We start from the raw sequence: 20,739 nt of genomic DNA, 5'->3' as shown, positions 1-20,739 counted from the left end.
AAAAAGAGTCAGTATGGAAAAATATTCACAACACATATTACAAAGGAAATGATTTCCTCAAAATACAAAGAGCTCCTATAAATGAAGAAACAGCAATCCAATTGAAAAATAGGCAAAGGACACGAACAGACAAACAGATGACAAAGAACAGGAAATACTTGTGGCTTTTCACATGTAAATAGTTGCTCAAATTCATTCATAATAAGAGAAACACAATTAGCACTACAATTAGTTTAGACTGGAAACAATCTTAAATAAAACAACAGGTTAAAAAAAGCATGGTTCCATACAATGGAATAAAATGATGCAATCCATGCAATATAGTAAACAGCAGGGATATCCAAGATACACTATAAAAGGAGAAACAAGGAACAGAACAGGGTATGGTAGAGCATGCTACCATCTGTATATATAAAAAAAGATTTCAGAAATGGTACATAATAAGTAATTGCTTGTACACATACTGAATATTCAAGAAAGGTTACAGAAGAAACCCTGATTGACCCAAAGGAGAGAACTGACTGGTTGAAGGGACAAGGGTGGGAGCAAGAGACTTTACAGAATAACTTTCCTATCTGTATCAGAAGCACAAATTCAAAAAAAACATTATACTTATACTGTAAAAATAATAACTAACAATTTTTCTATTGGTTACTAACAAATTCAAAATTTAATTTAAAATCACTTTAAATGAGCTTTATCAATTACAAAAGTGATACATGTCCATTACGACTTTCTCAAGTCATCTAACTTAACAGATAAACACAGATAAGTAGTAATTCCTCTACTAGGGAAGTTAATATATTTAAAATACTTTACCTTTCTGATTTTTCCAGTCGTAAAATTCCACACTTCAATGAATCCATCAACAGACCCAGTAACTAGATACTGACCATCTGGAGAAAATCGAGCACACTCCACATGTGATTTCTGACCAAACTGTTTAAAATGAAACAACGAAATATGCATTTTATCTTGTGGCCTTAAAACAATACCCATTTTAACCCTCTGACAAAAGCTACCCAAGCATAAAGTAAAAACTCCTCATTATGAAATATTTCTGCATTTGGGCAGAGGGAGATAGATGATAGATGTATTTCCTCTAACCAGTTCTATGTCTTGGCTTTCACTTGAAACAGTTTTTCTTTAATGTGGAATTGATATTTCCAAAGATAAGTGAAAACATGGTTTTAACATGGGACTTAGAACAAATAATCTCATTAGCTTAGACCATGAGTTTTCACTAGAATCAGCCACTGTTCACATGACTTTCACTCATCTTAACGTGGTCTAATATAGTCCTGCTGTGCATTGGAAAAAAAAACTCTTTTCTTTTCCAAAATCAATGTTCATTTTCTTACACTATTCTGTAAACAAACTTTCTGTTCCTCTTTTTCTCACGATCTTATCTAATGATCATCTATTTAGTTAGTGGCTGCCTAACTCTGTGAGAACTAATTAAAATTGGCAGACTTATGCCTGGTAAATGCATACTGAACATTACACCAAAGATGATGCTCCCAGTTACAGATAAAAACTACAGAATGCTCGATGGGAAGAGCAGAGAAAAGCTCTATTTTGAATTTCATATTAAATGCCAAAAAAAGGAAAGGGTTTATAACAGAAAATCTTTGCCCAGTAGCATAATTAAAATAGGCTTCTATTTGTCTCAAGGCTTTAGCCAGGGTAAATAAAGGTGCTGCTTAAAAATATCTTTACATGTAAACTAGAATACATAATTCAGAAGACAAATTCTAAAACAGTAAACCCACCATTCTGAAGATTCAGTAAAGCAGACGTAGTATGAGTGAAAACAAAGTGTAAAAGTTTGGAACCTCTAACTCAGGTTAATCTCCCAGCTAAGATCTTGCTTATCTTGAGCCACATTTCTCCATTGAGGGAGTGAAGAGCATTGGTTCTAGCATCTGCCAAAGGCAACGTGATGGAGGTCTAGACGCAGCTGAGGAGCCCCTTCAGAAGTAGGGGTGATGGACTGGCTCACCTTCGTACCCCAAAGTGGAGTCCATGGCTCTTGTAGGTGGTTAGGGATCAGTTGAGCTCTGTGAGGTTCCAGCTACAGAAGCTGTGGCAGGAATCCAGTAGATTTACTGCTGCCATTGTCTAGACCTATGGTAGCTCAGTTTATATCAGAGATAATAGCAGGAAAATGTTCTACAGAAAGCTACCTACATTCATTTAACCATTCAATCAACGAGTCAGTGAATAGTAAGTATATTAGTTTCCTATTGCTGTATTCAAATTATCACAAATTTAATAGCTTAAAACAACACAAATGGGAACTCCTCAAAACTGAATACTCCTATGCTTAAAAGGTTTTGTCAAAAGAGTGAAAAAACAACTGACTCAATGGGAAGAAATATTTCTAAACCACATATAAGGGTTTTTGATATCCAGAATATATAAAGAAATCCTATAATTCCACAATAAAAAGACAAATTACCCAATTAAAAAATGGGCAAAAGACATTCTTTTCCAAAGAGGAAATACAGATGGCTAAAAAGAACATGAAAAGATGCTCAGCATTACCAGCTATTAGGGAAATGCAAATCAAACCCACAATGAGATAACATCTTACGCCTACTAGAACGGCCACTATTAAACAAACAGGAAACTACAAGTGCTGGAGAGGATGTGGAGAAATTGAACACTTATTTACTGCTGGTGGGAATGTGAAATGGTACAGCCACTGTGGAGGACAGTTTGGCAGTTCCTCAGGAAGCTAAGTATAGAGTTGCCTTAAGACCAAGCAATTCCATTACTCGGGATATAGCCAGGAGATCTGAAAGCAGGGATGCAGACAGACATTTGCACACCAATGTTCATGGTGGCACTATTCACAATTGCCAAAAGATGGAAACAACCCAAACGTCCATCAACAGATGAATGGGTAAACAAAATGTGGTATATACATAAGATGGCCTATTACTCAGCAGGAGGAAGGAATGACGTTCTGAAGCATGTGGCAACATTGATGAACCTTAAGACCTTATGTTTAAAGAAATAATCAGACACAAAAGGACAAATATTGTATAATTCCACTGATGTGAATTAACTATAATATGTAAACACATAGGCAAAAAATATAGTTATATAGGTTATCATGTAGGATGAGGCTAAAGAATGCTTAACATGTACAGAATGTTTAACTAGGTTGACATAAACATTTAGAAATGGACAGAGGTGACAATAGCACATTATGGTGAGAATAATTAACAGTGCTGAATGGGTGTGAATGTGGTGGAAAAGGTAAGTTTAGAATCATGTATGTCATCAGAAGGAAAGTTGTAGGTTAAACATGGGAATGTACAGCACAGTGAATCTTGTGGTGGACAAGGTCCATGGTTAACTGTACAAATATAAAAAATCTTTCATGAACAGAACAAATGTACAGCACTATTACAAGGAGTTAATAGTAGAGGGGTATATGGGAAACTGTACCTATTGCAAACTGTGGATTTAGTTAACAGCAATATTTTAATACTCTTTCATCAATGGTAAAAGATGTACCACACCAATACTATGGGTCAATAATAGGGGGGAATAAATGGTATGGGAGGATTTGGGTTTTCTTTTTGTTTCCTTTCTGGGGTAATGAAAATATTCTAAAATTAATTATGGGGATATGCTTAACTATGTGATACTGTGAGCCAGTGACTGTATACTTCAGATGGTTTGTGCAGTGTGTCAATATCTCAATAAAACTGCATTAAAAAAAAAAACACTAAACCATGGTTAAAGATTTGAGGACTATAAGATATTTTAAAATCCATGAATTTACTAGTACACAAACCCAAGAGAAACTGTAATATAAAGAAGATGCTAAAGTATGCATATAATTCTGGGAGTGGAGCAAGAACTTGATCATACTTTTTCCTAGAAAAGTCTGAGATTAAACAAAAAAAAATAACAGGGCAGGCCAAGGTGGCTCAGCAGGCAGAATTCTTGCCTGCCAAACCGGAGACCTAGGTTTGATTTCCAGTGCCTGCCCATGCGAAAAAAAAAAAAACAAATCACAAGAACTAGCCATAAGATGATAAAATTATTTTCCTTAAATACCACATAAGCCCATTTTACAATCCACACCTGGAGCGCTTTGCCTGACTCAAACACAAAATGCTGAATAGGACAAATATACAGAAAGTTCACGGTTAGTCTCAGACTGAATTAAAGAGCTAACTATTCTTCCAAATGCTGGCTTCTTGAGATGAAGTACAAGGGCAGATGAAAGACTCCATTTCTAATATATATCCACCATGCTACATCTAAGGTCTGCTACTGCCAGGCTAAAGCAGTACTCCAGTGGATACCAGCAGCCTTCCTTGAATGTTCTGTCAGAGCTGAAGAATGAGGTCTACCCAAGCTCCTGGTATAGGGCCTGGCTGAGCAGATGATGAGTGCAAAACAAATGCTTACTGACTGACAAAGGAACCTACCTTAATATGCCTGCTCAGCTGTGTAGGAAACTTTTCTTCTTCCACATCTTTCACAGCTGCTTTGCCTCGGAATAAATCTATGGTCATGCCGGGAGGAAGCAATCCCTGGTGCTGCTGCCACTTCAGTGCCTATAAGAAAAGAAATGAACAGTAATCTACTCAGGCATTTTTAAGGTCTGATCCTGATTGCTCAGACAAAGCCAAACCCAAAATAAGGAAGTTCGGAGGAAACCGTGAGCCCACAACCATCTTTAGCTGTCAAATCACAGGGTATTTGTGCTCTTGCGATCTCAGTGTAGGAAAGGACTCTGAGAGCTAACAAATTGGTTCAGAGGTGTGGTTCTTACTACAAAAAAAATTTAGAAAACAGAAATCTCCCATAGTTCAAACACTCAAACAGCCATTGTTCACATTTTATGTGCTACCTTTTAGTTTCTCCCCCTTACATATCTGTTTAATTAATCTAGTTGCAATTATACTGTAAATAAAATTTTATATTATCATTTCTTCACCTATCATCAGATCATACTATGACATCATTTCCAACAGTTCATTCAACCAAATAATACTGAAACACACATCTTTGCATATATGGTATTTTTTATTGGGGAATTTATTCTCTTGGAATAGATTCCTAGAAGAGGAATTACCAAATCCAAAAAAAGAACATGAATCGCTAAGGCTCTTGATACAAACTATTTTCCCAAAAGGTTTTTTTTTTCTCCAAAAAAAGTTGTGATTGCAATAGTATACAAGACTGCATCACAGGGGGTGGAAAATCATGGAGTTTGGAAACAGACCGTCCTGGGCTCAATACATAATGTTAACTCCCACTTTTGCCACTCTTAAAAAGTCAAGAAAAAAACACCTACTTCCTAGACTGCTGAAAGAAAAGAACAAAATAATACATGTCAAGATCATGTAATAGGCACATGCTCATATAACAGGCACGCAATCAACGCTTATTTCTTTTCTCTTTTGTTATTCCAAGAAAATTTGGGTATATTACAAAAAAAATCTTCTGCTAACTTATTAAGTGGAAAGTTATGCCCAGCTTTACTCAGCTGGGTATAACTTTAATTCTGATTAAAGTTATAAATTATAAATTATAAGTTATAAATTATAACTATAATTCTGATTACTGAATTTGAACTTTTCTTCATGTTTATTAATGTAGAAACATTTCCTCTTCTATTAAATATTTAGTCATGTTCTTAGCGCATTTATCTTTTGGAATCTTACCATTTAATCAATTTGTGAGCTTTTAATGCAATAAAGAAATATCTACTGCTATTTCTTTTTCCCTCAGCTTGCCTATTTTTGATTACAGCCTTATAGCTTTCTTTTCATTTCAAGTTACATTCTTAAGGGATGAAGTATGTTCATTTCCTAGGGTGTTTACTCCCTAAGCTCAGGAAGTCTTTCTCAGGTTTTACAAATTTTATTATTTTTTTGTTGTTCTATTTTCTTAAAATATTTAACTTTCAATCTACTTGAAAATTGTGCTGCATAAAATACTAGAAGGAACTCTGATCTGACCGTTGGCTTTTCCATTCTAAAGAAAATATACCAATACCACATACTGAGTGAGTAATCCTTTCTTTGTTCCTAGGTTTCTTGATGTCACAATCTATTGAATTCTTACTAAATAAATAATAGGATCGATTTCTGGCAGTGCTGTTACACTGGCTGAAACAGACATTCTTCTGTCAAGTACCAAAATGATTCAAATTATATATTTTTATTAAATTTTTCAATATTTCTAGGGTTAGTATGCTCTCAACATTCTTTCTTTTCAAAATTTCTTTGATATTGCTTCAAGTTTATTTTTCCAAGTAAGTGCTAGAATTCTTTTGTCAAATAGTTCTAACCCTGTTGGGATTTTTATTACAATTGTTTTAAATCTGAGAAAAACTGACACGGTTAGTTTTATCCAGGAAAATTAGGTTTCACCATTTACTCAAGCCTTTTAGTTGTTTTAATAAATTTTGAAGGCTTTTTGTCTTTTTTTTTTGCCTTATTTTTGTTTTCATTTTTTTAAATACCAAAAAACACCAAGCAAACGCAAACTTCCTATTTTGATCATTCTGTTCTACATATATAATCAGTAATTCACAGTATCATCACACAGTTGCATATTCATCATCATGATCATTTCTTGGAACATTTACATCTATTCAGAAAAAAGAAAAAAATGAAAACACCAAAAAAATTTATACATACCATACCCCTTACTCCCCCCTTTCATTGATCACTAGTATTTCAAACTAAATTTATCTTAACATTTGTTCCCCCATTATTTATTTTTATTCCATATGTTCTACTCGTCTGTTGACAAGGTAGATAAAAGGAGCATCAGACACAAGGTTTTCACAATCACACAGCCACACTGTGAAAGCTTTATCATTATACAATCATCTTCAAAAAACATGGCTACTGGAACACAGCTCTACATTTTCAGGCAGTTCCCTCCAGCCTCATTACATCTTGAATAACAAGGTGCTATCTACTCCAGAATAACCTCCAGGATAACCTCTCGACTCTGTTTTTTTTGCCTTATTTTTAAAATAGAAAAATTTTATTTCCCACAAAGGCTGGGCTAGAATTATACTGTATATTGTTGCTATAAATAAGACCTCTTTTTTCACTGAACTTTCTAACTGGCTACTGCTAGTATATAGGAATGCAATAAAAAATCAAGAAATAATAGATAAACAGGAAAAAAAAAAGAACTCAGAGAAAGCAGAGACATATGGGACAATGAAGAGAGGAAAACTTTAAAATGAATAAAAAGAGAGGAGATATATGCAAAAATAAAGCCTCAAAAATTTACCTTTAAATTTTTTTCACTTTTTCCAAGGCAGTTACTGGAGGAAGTAATCAAAACAAGGGCCTAAACTATGAAAAAAAGGAAAATGCAGGATCTAAAAAATATGATCCTACCAAAGAGGCAAAGAATTTCAAGCACGAAGGTGGAGGAAGTCCCAGTACAGTAACTTTGCGGCAAGACAACATTAACTAGTCCTGGTGGGAATACAAGAGAAAAGGACCTCAAAAAGAGTATCAGCAAGGGGAACAAAAGCACTTTTTACAGTTCTGTCAGAAAGATTAAGGTTGAATTAATAAGAGGTACACAGAAAACTAGGCAAAAGAAAAAATAAAGCAATTATTATCGCAAGGAATTGCAAACCTTATGTAATAAATGTAATTACTTCTTAGTTGTGAGCATTACTTGTTTAGTTATTTATTTTTTTGCATGGGCAGACACCGGGAATAGAACCTGAATCTCCGACATGGCAGGCGAGAACTCTGCCTGCTGAGCCACAGTGGCCCGCCCTGAGCATTACTTATTTATATAAAGATAATTTAAAAAATTGATTTAACTAAAATTTTTTATATAACTATAATGAAAGTCTGGTGGGGAGAAAATTATGTGTGCGGTAGAGAGTGATTATTAGATACAAATCCTCATCTTCCATTGAAGGAAGTCAATAACTAATAGTTAAGGAAAAAACATAAAGAAGTAACACGAAAAGCATGATATTTAGCTATGGAGGTAAATGCCAGAAGAATGAAACTGTCTATGGAAGGTAAGAATTAGTGGTGGAGGGTTGTACCGGTAGTTCAGTGGTTAGTATGCCTGCCTTCCATGTAGGAGACCCGGTTCAATTCCCAGACCATCCATGCAACCCCACCCCCCAGAAAAAGAATTAGTGCTGGAGAAGGGCAGTACATGATACTATCTTTCATTACAAGCACTAAAGTACTACTTAAACTATATACATCTCTTATTTTGATGAAAAAATTAAGGAAAAAAGCAGCTTCACTTTGAATCTCAGAATCACTGCAAGCCTGCAACAAATAGCTTTGGCTCTTTCCTTAACTCCAGATTTAATGCAAAGAGACTACTTATATCTAAATAAATCACCTGTGTTCATCCCGTGCTATTTATAAAATACCTATTACTCTAGTTAGCATTATAAAAATAATGACAAGGCAGTGCACACTGGTTCAGTGGCAGAATTCTCACCCGCCATGCCAGAGACCCAGGTTCAATTCCCAGGGCCTGCCCATGCAAAATAATAATAATAATAATAATAATAATAAAGCATCAACAATAGCAACTACCCTTTACTAAACTAGGTGCCAGCCATTGTTCGAAGTACTTTACATGCACTATCTTACATTTAATACTTACTATAACACCAGGAAGAATAAATAGGATCAGAACACTTAAATACGTGAATGTGGTAAAAAAGGGGAAATTTAGGTCATACATATATTATTTGAATAAAAAATTAAACATAAGACTGTTCAACACAGTGAAACTCTCTTGTAAACAATGGACTATCATTGGGCGGGCAACAGTGGCTCAGTGGCAGAATTCTTGCCTGCTGTGCTGGAGACCGGGTTCGATTCCCGAAGCCTACCTATGCCAAAAAATAAAACAAAACAAAAAGGTATACCAGATTGGATGATAAATTCAATTTATACCCCAAATTCTAACCAACTCCAAAGCTTATTTCTTTTTTAAATATTTTTATTGATATATTCATACACCATCCAAAGTATAGAATCAATGGCTCAAATTATCATCCCATAAATGGGTATTCATTGCTGTGATCATTTTTAGAACATTTGTATCACTCCAGAAAAAGAAATTAAAAGAGAAGAGAAAAACTCGTACATCCCATAACCCTTACCTCTCCCTCTCATTGACCACCAGTATTTCAATCTACCCAATTTTTTCACCCCTTATCTCCACCATTAGACACAACATTTTCACAAGCACAAAGCCACACTGTAAAAGCTATATAGTTATACAATCGTCTTCAAGAATTAAGGCTACTGGATGTGACTGTGTGACTGTGAAAGGCTTGGGTCTGATGCTCTTTTTATCCATGGTATGGACAGATGAGTAAAAACATAAAGATAAAAATCAAATAAGTAACAGAGGGGGATAAAGGTAAAAAATTTGGTAGACTGAAATAAGGGGTACAAGATGTATGAGTTTTCATTTTATTTCTTTTTCTGGAGTGATACAAATGTTCTAAAAATGATTTTGGCGATGAATATGCAAGTATGTGATGATATTGTGAGCCATGGACTGTATAAAATGTGTGCGAAGATTTCTCAATAAAATATTAAAAACAAAACAAAAACCATCTTGTTTTAAGTCTCCCCGCTCCCCCCAAAATAGAATCAAAGCTACTAGAACACAGTCCAACAGTTTCAGGTACTTTCTCTAGCCACTCCAATACACCATAAACTAAAAAGGGATATCAATATAATGAATAAGAATAATCTCCAGGATAACCTTTCAAACTTGTTTGAAATCTCTCAGCCACTGAAACTTTATTTTGTCTCATTTCTCTCTTTCCTCTTTTGGTCAAGAAGGCTTTCTCAATCCCATGATGCCAAGTCCTGGCTCATCCTAGGAGTCCCGTCCCACACTGCCAGGTAGATTTACACCACTGGGAGTCATGTCCCATGTGGAGGGGAGGGGGAACCATGAGCTCACCTTCTGAGTTGACTTAGAGAGAGGCCACATCTGAGCATCAACAGAGGTTCTCTGGGGGTGACTCTTAGGCATAATCATACGTAGGCTTCACTTTCCTTTGCAGGAATAAGTTTCATGGGGGCAAACTCCAAGATCGAGGTCTCAGACTACTGAACTGGTTGTTCCCATTGCTTGCGAGAATATCAGAAATTCCCCAAATGGTCCTTTGTCACCAGTCCCCGAAGAGGACTCTGAAAATACTTTTTTAATTCTCTGCCCAAATTACTCTGGGATGTATCAGGGCATCACACTAATCTATATAAACCAATAAGTTCTCATGCCCTATTCAAGATTCCATGTAATGATGGTATTTGAATAAACTGACCACACAAGTCAAATAGATAATATGCTACCAAAATTATTAATTTTGCACCAAATAAACACCTCTCCCTTTGGTCTCACACAGAAGTTGAAATTTTAAAATATGGACCATATCAACCTTTACCCTGTATTCTGATTTACCTTAGTCCTATCCAAATTAGCTTCATTCCTATCTCTAGTCGAAGTCAGATCACTTTTTTTCAACTTTAACGGTTGCTGTATGGGATAATGCTCACTTCCCCACAAAGCTTATGCTCTTAACCACCAAGCTATGTCACTTCATCCAGGAGAGGGAGGTGGCATGGCACAGCGCTTGATACAAGTCCCCCAATTCTTATGATATCCAATTGATTTAATTCATACATATAGTTAATATACAGGAAATATGAGTTTACAAAAATTTCAGTTCTGCCAGAATTTAATTACCTGTCCCAGCAATGCCATGAGACGAGACGGAGGAACTACACTAACTTCCCCAGCTAAGGCCTGGGCAATCGCTGCTCTTCTCTTTTCTTTACTACTTCCATCTGGGTATGCCTGAAAAAGGAGAGAAGGTAGCATCACTTCCAAGCAAGATACGTATGTACTATTTAAAAGAAAAAAAAACAATAAACAAGGAGAAACCTTCAGAAAGGAAAATAGGAAAAGAAATTACCCAGTTAGAAAGGAGATTAAACAAATTTAGTTATTTTAAAAATGGATTTCCCAAAACTGCCCGCTTGCATTTCAAAAGTTTGAGATGAAGGGAACTGAGGTCAGCTAATCCTTACTGCTATTTCTGAAGAGTCCAAGTAAGCCATGTTAAAGCCAGTTGTTTTTCTAGTCTTTGAAAAATCTGCAGAGCCAAGGATTCTATTATATTTTCTGGTAATTTCTTTAGGTCAAATGACTCCCATCCCAGAAATTCTTCATCACCTCTAACTTAAAGCCTGTCCTGGTAATCTAAACTATTTTCCCTTAATCTCATGGTTTCTGTGAGTTTACTTTAACTTTCATTGTTCAGTGCCTTTCAAATTCTTTATCCTCCTATTTGAACAAACCTTTAGTGAAAGGCTGGGTGGGAAAGAATCAAACTATACCTATAATATGGTTTTAGAAGAAGAAAAAAATCAGTCAACTGCAGTTGTACTATGGCTTAGACAGTATTCACCCTCCTCCACCTCCTCCATTATCCATAGACACCTCCCCATTCTTGATCAGTACAGGCAGATAATTGCTACCTGAAGTCCAACATCATACCGTTCAAAATATAATCAGATAGGTGAGAAAACTGGATTTATATGTCATCAAGACCAAGCTATCAGGTTCCTAAAGGTCAGCCCTGGATCTTGATTTGTTATTTTAAGAAATTGTGGCCTTCAACTTGGCATTGAGAAGGGACTAATTTTCTCTGTTTCAGAGCTGAATTAGCTTTCAGGTTAGCAGGGGACTGTTTAATAAATTGCTTTTTATAATACTACCATGTTTTCTCCTCTTGGTAGCCTCTGTCAGTTTCTGAGCTTGTAACCTCCAGGGAAAGATGAAAATACTCACCCTTTAACACATGTACTGATCATGTAAGACCACTGTTTTCTAATAATTATAGAGACTTAGCAAGATTGTTATTTGTAGATGTGTAGAGTGGGAAGGGTACTTTTTACATAGTACTTTCTTTTAATTTGCTATTTTTAAAAATTATCATTATTGGAGTTTTTATATTAAATGTACTCAAATAAACCTGAAGTTTTTTAAAAGGTAAAAAAGAAGGGTATTAATCGCCATGCTCAGCTGAGAAGTATAAGCACAAGCTACTAGGGACTGGAGGAGCCAAGAGAAGACTGTGATTGTCAGAGACAGGAGATACAAATGCAGCATACAGACTAGTAATCAGGTAGTACTTCAGGGCCAGATAAGTATTTAGGCTAGTGTGCAAATGATATCTGCTTCTTTACTAACCAACACACAGTCCTCTAAAATGGGGACTTCATGAGGGAAGACCCTCAAATACTTAGAAAACTGAACAAGATTATCCTCTTAAAATATGCAAATTTCAGCTAATATATATGACTAGAAAGCATCATTCTCAAAAACTGCATCAAAATTATAAAACATGTTTAATAAAATAGTAAAAAGATCACATCATCCTGTATTTTCAAAGTTAACAAGACTTTCTTTTCATTACCACAGTCATACCTCACGAGGATCAAAATAAGACCTGGCCAAGAGGTTCTCCAGATGAATATACCGCTCTGGCTGTGTTTGCTTTAACATAATCATGGGGTCAGTCTGTCTCAGAAGTGATCTGGCAGCACCCAATTCACGAAGTTCTATCAATTCCAGAACCACCTGGACAATTGAAAGAAAATGGCTGTTTCAACACACTCTTTTATTAATACTTCTTTTTCAGTATAGTTTCTAATGCAGCTATGGCCTGCCAAACAGATTTCCAATATTGGGAAATGCCCCCTCTTCTTTTCACTGAGATGTCAGGTGGACAAACGAATAATTTTAAGTAATTATTTGAATTCTTCTAACTCCATCCTTCTTTGGGGGGTGAGGGGTGGGGGCAGGCGGTTCATGGTCCAGGAAGGTCTCCCACATGGAAGGCAAGCATTCTACCACTGAACCACCCATGTACCCTCCATCCTTCATTTCCCCCTTTTTCAGGGTCTTGTTCAGAGCACAGATGCTGAAGAAAACTAAAGATGGGAATATTTCCATGGACTCAACAGAAACTTTTCTTCAGTTAGTGAAATTTCCTTCAGGGAATTACTGAACTCATGCGGAATGTAGAGAAACAAACCAACTTCTCTATTCTTACTTCAGATAATGCCAAATTCTTATTTCCAATAAGTCCACTCTGTTCATTTAATGGTAACGTAAGAAATAATTTCAGATTTAAAAAAAGTACACAGTAGCATGCAAGACTTGACAATATATGCTTTTAAGGCCTGTTACAGCTCTATAACTCTTTTTATTTTGGGGAGGGAGTACATGGTCCAGGAATTGAACCCAGGTTTCCTGCACAGAAGGCGAACATTCTAAAACTGAACCACCCTTGAACCCAACCCTACAACTCTTTTTTTTTTTTTACTTTCTTATTGTATAGTATAACATATATACAAAGCAAAGAAATAAAAAAGCAATAGTTTTCACAGCACTCTTCAACAAGCTGTTACAGGACAGATCCCACTTTGTCATGGGCTACCATACAATCCTCTCATATTTTTCCTTCTAGCTGCTCCAGAATATAGAAGGCTAGAGGGCTTAAATACTTTTTTATCATCATAGCCGACTTTTCTTTCCTTCTTTTTTTGTGAACAATAACATATATTCAAAAAAGCTATAAATTTCAAAACAAAGCACCACAATTAGTTGTAGAACATATTTCAGACTTTGACATGGGTTACAATTTCACAATTTTAGGTTTTTACTTCTAGCTGCTCTAAAATACTAGAGACTAAAATAGATATCAATTTAATGATTCAGCATTCATATTCATTTGTTAAGTCCTATCTTCTATGTACAATTCCACCATCCCCTTTGATCTTTCCATACCTCTCTTTGGGGTTGTTTGGGCTATGACAATGATAAATTTTTATTATTGGAAGGGTCTGTCACTAATATGGGGTAGGGAGATGGAACTATCTGATGTTCTGGAGAGGCCGGGCTAGGTTTCAGGACTTATCTGGACCAGGGAACTATAACTCTTTTTTTTTTAATTAATTTTTAAATTTTTTTAAAAATATAACAAAAAAACACAGACATTCTTAACATATGTTCATTCCGTTCTACATACATATTCACAATACATCACATAGTCGCATATTCATCATCATGATCATTTCTTAGAACATTTGCACCAATTCAGAAAAAGAAATACAAAGGCAGCAGAAAAAAATTCATACATACCATACCCCTTACCCCTCCCTTTCATTGATCACTAGCATTTCAAACTAAATTTATTTTAACATCTGTTCCCCCATTATTATCTTTATTCCGTACGTTTTACTCATCTGTTGATAAGGTAGATAAAAGAAGCATCGGACACAAGGTTTTCAGTCACACAGTCACATTGTAAAAGCTATATCATTATACAATCATCTTCAAGATATGTGGCTACTGGAACACAGCTCTACATTTTCAGGCAATTCCCTCCAGCCTCTCCATTACATCTTGACTAACAAGGTGATATTTATTTAATGCATAAGAATAACCTCGGCAGTCAAGCCAACTCACCTGGGACAGAACAGTCTCTTCAATAAATGGTGCCTAGAGAACTGGATATCCATATGCAAAAGAATGAAAGAAGACCCATGTCTCACACCCTATACAAAAGTTAACTCAAAATGGATCAAAGATCTAAACATTAGGTCTAAGAACATAAAACAGTTAGAGGAAAATGTTGGGAGATATCTTATGAATCTTACAACTGGAGGCGGTTTTATGGACTTAAACCTAAAGCAAGAACACTGAAGAAGGAAATAAACAAATGGGAGCTCCTCAAAATTAAATACTTTTGTGCATCAAAGAACTTCATCAAGAAAGTAGAAAGACAGCCTACACAATGGGAGACAATATTTGGAAACGACATATCAGATAAAGGTCTAGTATCCAGAATTTATAAAGAGATTGTTCAACTCAACAACAAAAAGACAGCCAACCCAATTACAAAATGGGAAAAAGACTTGAACAGACACCTATCAGAAGAGGAAATACAAATGGCCAAAAGGCACATGAAGAGATGCTCAATGTCCCTGGCCATTAGAGAAATGCAAATCAAAACCACAATGAGATATCATCTCACACCCACCAGAATGGCCATTATCAACAAAACAGAAAATGACAAGTGCTGGAGAGGATGCGGAGAAAGAGGCACACTTATCCACTGTTGGTGGGAATGTCAAATGGTGCAACCACTGTGGAAGGCAGTTTGGCGGTTCCTCAAAAAGCTGAATATAGAATTGCCATACGACCCAGCAATACCATTGCTGGGAATATACTCAAAGGACTTAAGGGCAAAGACACAAACGGACATTTGCACACCAATGTTTATAGCAGCGTTATTTACAATTGCAAAGAGATGGAAACAGCCAAAATGTCCATCAACAGAAGAGTGGCTAAACAAACTGTGGTATATACATACGATGGAATATTATGCAGCTTTAAGACAGAATAAACTTATGAAGCATGTAATAACATGGATGGACCTAGAGAACATTATGCTGAGTGAGTCTAGCCAAAAACTAAAGGACAAATACTGTATGGTCCCACTGATGTGAATGGACATTCGAGAATAAATTTGGAATATGTCATTGGTAACAGAGTTCAGCAGGAGGTAGAAACAGGGTAAGATAATGGACAATTGGAGCTGAAGGGATACAGACTGTGCAACAGGACTAGATACAAAAACTCAAAAATGGACAGCACAATACCTAATTGTAAAGTAATCATGTTAAAACACTGAATGAAGCTGCATCTGAGCTATAGGTTTTTGTTTTGTTTTGTTTTGTTTTTACTATTATTACTTTTATTTTTTTCTCTATATAAACATTCTATATCTTTTTCGGTTGTGTTGCTAGTTCTTCTAAACCGATGCAAATGTACTAAGAAACGATGATCATGCATCTATGTGATGATGTTAAGAATTACTGATTGCATATGTAGAATGGTATGATTTCTAAATGTTGGGTTAATTTCTTTTTTTCCGTTAATTAAAAAAAAAAAAAAAAGAGAAGAGATAATTGGAGCTGAAGGGATACAGACTGTGCAACAGGACTGGATATAAAAACTCAGAAATGGACAGCACAATACTACCTAATTGTAATGCAATTATGTTAAAACATTGAATGAAGCTGCATGTGAGGTATAGGTTTTTTTTTCTCTCTATTATCGTTTTAATTCTTATTCTGTTGTCTTTTTATTTCTTTTTTAAATCGATGCAAATGTACTAAGAAATGATGAATATGCAACTATGTGATGATATTAAGAATTACTAATTGTACATGTAGAATGGAATGATTTCTAAATGTTTTGTTAATTTTTTTTTAATTAATTAAAAAAAAAAATAGAATAACCTCCAGGGTAACCTCTCAGCTCTGTTTGGAATCTCTCAGCCATTGACACTTTATTTTGTCTCATTTCACTCTTCCCCCTTTTGGTCAAGGTTTTCTCAATCCCTTGATGCTGAGTCCCAGCTCATTCTAGGATTTCTGTCCCATGTTGCCAGGAAGGGCCACACCCCTGGGAGTCATGTCCCACGTAGAGAGGGGGAGGGCAGTGAGTTTGCTTGTGTTGGCTGGAGAGGCCACATCTGAGCAACAAAAGAGGTTCTCTTGGGGGTGATTCTAAGGTCTAATTTTAAGTAGGCTTGACCTATCCCCTGTGGGGTTAAGTTTCATATGAACAAACCCCAAGATTGGGGACTGAGACTATTGCTTTGGTTGTCCCCACTGCTTGTGAGAATAAGGGACCTAAAACTCTTGAAGGAAAGTTTGCTGATGCTTCCCAGTCAGTGGGTCCAAGATAAACCAACCCAAGGATTTCACCATTCTTACCTGTTCATAGAGGTCAATGAGGGTTTTGTCTGGCAATTTTAGAGACTGTATAGCCTGTAAAACAGTATCCCAATGGCCACTATTAATGTCAGCCACAAAACTCTCAATGCTGTCCACGGTATTCAAAGACACAGTAGTCTCCTCCTGTAAGGTGGCTAACGCCCGATGTAAACTGTTCTCCTTCAGATACTGCATGATAAGTCGGATCACACTAAAAAACAAAAGTTAGTCATCCAGTTCAGTGATCCTCACTCATCAAAGAGGCCAAATTTAAAGCCCATTCTATCCAATTTTTCCTACTCAGCCTCTTTTTACCACCCACTTTTCATTTCTTTATCATGTCAGCAAAACTTTCCAATTATCACAGAATCTGAGTTATGAAGGATCTGGGGGATCATTCAGCCTTCCCCCATCTCAGAGATAGGTGAACTGGGATTCAGAGAAAGAAACAACTTGCCCAATATCTCACAACCAGCTAGAAAAGGAGTTAGTAAGCAGGTGATTCTCTTACTTTCAGGGCCACGGATCTTTTTATTATGCCCCATTTCTTCCTATGCCTCCTCATTTGCAAAAATAACAACTACCCACTGTATTTATTACTAAACTTTCAGGACAAGGGAAATAAAAACATTGCAGATTCAGTTTCAAGGACAATTTCCAAATGTTGAGAGAATAAGTAACAATTTTTAGTATGTAACAAACAACTATTTATACTAAGACTTTTGATTCCCTGGGGCTTGATAGTAATAGGGAGTCTGGTAAAAAGATCTCTTCATACAGACTATACAAATTCACTGGATAATACTGTGATATGCTGTTCTTTCTCTTCCTTACTTTCTGTTCCCACCCATCTGCCTACAGAGAAACCAAGCATGTACAACCTTCTCTCCCCTTCTTGCAAGTCATCAGCTCCACTGTGCCTCATATATTTACTGGTATAAAGCTGCAATGTCTAATATGGTAGCCATTAACCATATGTGGCCAATGAATACTTGAAATATGACAAGCATCACTGAGGAAGTTAATTTCTAATATTACCTAATTTAAAAAACTGATATCTGATTCAGTAACGGAAAACTTTTAAATACATGTGGAACAACTTGGGTATTTGAATCTACTTTTTCAACCAAAAATTTTATGAACTCTAAACACATCAACTATTTCCTATAAAAACTGAGCAATCAGTTCAGTGGTAGAATTCGCACCTGCAGGAGACCCAGGTTTGATTCCCAGTCAGTGCACTTCCCAAAAACAAAAACCAGAACCTAATAAATGGTGCTGCAATAACAAGACAGACACATGGAAAAAGAATGAAATGTGACCCCTACCATACAACATAAAAAAAAAAAAACTGAAATGTGTTATCAGTGTAAATTACATGCCAGATTTCAAAGATTTAGTATAAAAAAAGCCAACTATCAGTAATTTTTACAATGACTACACGTTGAAATAATAGTATTTTGTATTATTGGGATGGATAAAATGTATTATTAAAACTATTTTCACCTGTTTTGTTCCATTTTTTAATATGTGGCTATTAGAAAATTTGTAAGTACATACATAGCTCACATTACATCTACTGGACCATGCTAGTACAGAGGTCAGATATTCTAGTCGGAAGGGACTTCAGATTGGAATATAATCAATTCCCTTTCATAGGAAAGAAGCAATAATCATAAAACAATAACAAACATTTTGTTGTATTTTTACTAGGTTTATGGTGTTTATAGCACCAGGTACAGTTCTAAGCATTTTAGATAGATTAATTCATTTAGTCCTCAAAACGTTATTATCGTTCCCATTTACAGATAAGGACTTGACCGAGTGTCAGAGATAATAAGTGGAAAAATGAAGATGCAAATCTAGCAGTATAGCTCTTGGAAATACATTCCTGACAAGAAAGCAACCATACTCTTAAGGAAATTAACTACTGCTATTCAAAGCACTATGAGAAATACATATATATTTTTCTCTCAAGGTCCCTTTAGGGGTGCCCCTGGCTTACACTTCTGCTTTTCTATTACCATATTATTTTCCTTAGCACACTTCCTTTTTGTACTCCCAAAATGAGACCCTCCCACAAAGACCTCATACTTCTCTTAAGCAAAATCAAATTCACTACCTTCGAACATAAAGTAATATATAAATCGCTAAAAGCTATGAAATAGACTGGGATTTGAATCAGAGCTCTGTCACTTACTAGCCATGACCTTGGGCAAGTCAGTTAACATTTCTGAGCCTGTTTATCCAACTGTTAAGAAAAATGCCTACCCTGTCAGGTTACTGAAACGACTGACTATACTGCTTAGGAAGTGCACACAGAAAGCATTTGGTAAATAGTAGTTATTACTAATAATAAAAATATGCAACAGCCACTGTTGCTACAGCCTGGGTGCCAAGGCTGGGAGAATGGTCAGTGTCCTCTATCATCCAGACTCCAAATCATGTTGCCCTTTCCAACTCCTGCCCTAACGTAGCTGTCTTAATCTCTAGTACTCTCAATCACTCTTTTTTGTTTAATTTTTCTCCCCAGCACTTACCAACATATGTTACACCTCCCATTTTACTCATTATTTTTGTCTATTGTTTTGCCTTTCCCAATCACAGTTACATTTTATTAGGGCAGGAATTTTGGTCTGTTTTGCTCACTGCTGTATCTTTGGCATCTAGAATAGCAATAGCATATAGCAAACTTCAGTACTTGTTGAATGAATAAATCACCCTCTCTTCTATGAGAGCTCTTCAAGACAGATCCTCTTTCTCCTTTCCACGCAAGACACAAATGTTATGCCTGCTAATTTAATTACTGAGTGTTGGCAAGGACATGGTGGAATGGAATTCGAGAGAAGTCTTTAGTCACTCACCTCACTCATTAGTTTTTCAATCCACCCCGCCCCCCAATCTATCATTCTCCTGGCCCAATCTTCAGATTCTGTCTGTCCTTTGTGGCTACACCGAGCTCACAGACTAATCTAGAGCCTGGTAAATTAGCTAGTTGTTCACTCATTCCAAAAGCAGTAATTCAGCCCGTCTACACAAACAAGTGGCGAGGGCACACAAATAAACAATGACAATTTTGGATTTAAGTGCTACACAAAGGAAAGCAGAGGGGCTGTGTAAGTATAAGAACGAATCACTTTACTTAAGGAGGGGGGCGGGGAGAGGAGGGCTTTAAGAGACCAACCCCTCCTGTACATACAACTTAAATTAGAGTTCAGAGTGGATCGTTAATTTGCTCACAGTTCCGCCAGAAGTCGGCGGGGATTAGAACGCGGGTCTTCAAGGCATGTATTCTTCCCACAACACCGCGCAGCCTCCAGGAGGGCTTTGGGTTTCACGTCCCAAAGATGTCCCTTTTCTTGATTGCCCGCCTCGGAAGAAACCAGATCCAAGAAGCGTTTGTGGGCATGAAATACCGCTCGACTTCTCAACCTCTCAGACCCCTCCACCTCAGCACCCTCCACCCCATACTTATCACCTCCCGGCCCCCGCTAAGGCGCAAACACTCGCCACTGCACGACTCACTCAGAAGACTCGATTTCGATCGACATGGTGATATCTTTCCCTGCGGAGGCCTCGGTCCGCTATTAGGCCCGTCGCGCCAACGACACTTCCGGCGGCCGCCTTGCGTCACCTCCGCTCGCTGTCTTGACGTCAGTCCTGGAGGCGGTGTGTACCTAGAGGAGCGTGGGGTACGTGTGGGGCGGGACCTCGAGTGCGGCCGAAGGTCACCGAGTCTATGAGCCTGCTCCAAGAAAAAGTCTCTTCCGGTCTCTTCCTTGGAGGAAGTCGCGCGCACCCGTAAAAGCTCCTCGGAAATTATGCTTTCGTTTGATGCAGTTAATTGGTTAGATTTAAAAATCGGATT

The 20,739-nt window shown here is 36.7% G+C and overlaps 1 protein-coding gene across 3 annotated transcripts in view; it reads right to left on the bottom strand.

Annotated features, from left to right (window-relative positions):
- SMU1 (SMU1 DNA replication regulator and spliceosomal factor) overlaps positions 1-20,531 on the bottom strand; it is a 28,855-nt gene extending 8,324 nt beyond the window's left edge. For 2 of the 3 annotated variants that reach the window (XM_077147952.1, XM_077147953.1), the window contains exons 1-6: positions 20,397-20,531; positions 16,872-17,082; positions 12,508-12,660; positions 10,762-10,872; positions 4,455-4,583; positions 820-939 (exon numbers count right to left, since the gene is read on the bottom strand). In XM_077147952.1, coding sequence (XP_077004067.1) covers positions 820-939; positions 4,455-4,583; positions 10,762-10,872; positions 12,508-12,660; positions 16,872-17,082; positions 20,397-20,422 — 750 coding nt within the window. In that variant the 5' untranslated portion in view covers positions 20,423-20,531. The remainder of the gene's footprint in view (positions 1-819; positions 940-4,454; positions 4,584-10,761; positions 10,873-12,507; positions 12,661-16,871; positions 17,083-20,396) is intronic. The other variant, XM_077147954.1, reaches the window with a different exon arrangement.
- Between the last annotated feature and the right edge of the window lie 208 nt (positions 20,532-20,739).

The sequence above is a fragment of the Tamandua tetradactyla genome, chromosome 2, assembly GCF_023851605.1.
Source record: "Tamandua tetradactyla isolate mTamTet1 chromosome 2, mTamTet1.pri, whole genome shotgun sequence".
NCBI lineage: Eukaryota > Metazoa > Chordata > Mammalia > Pilosa > Myrmecophagidae > Tamandua > Tamandua tetradactyla.
The sequence above is the reverse complement of the archived record's forward strand: the minus strand, read 5'-3'. Positions and strand labels throughout refer to the sequence as shown.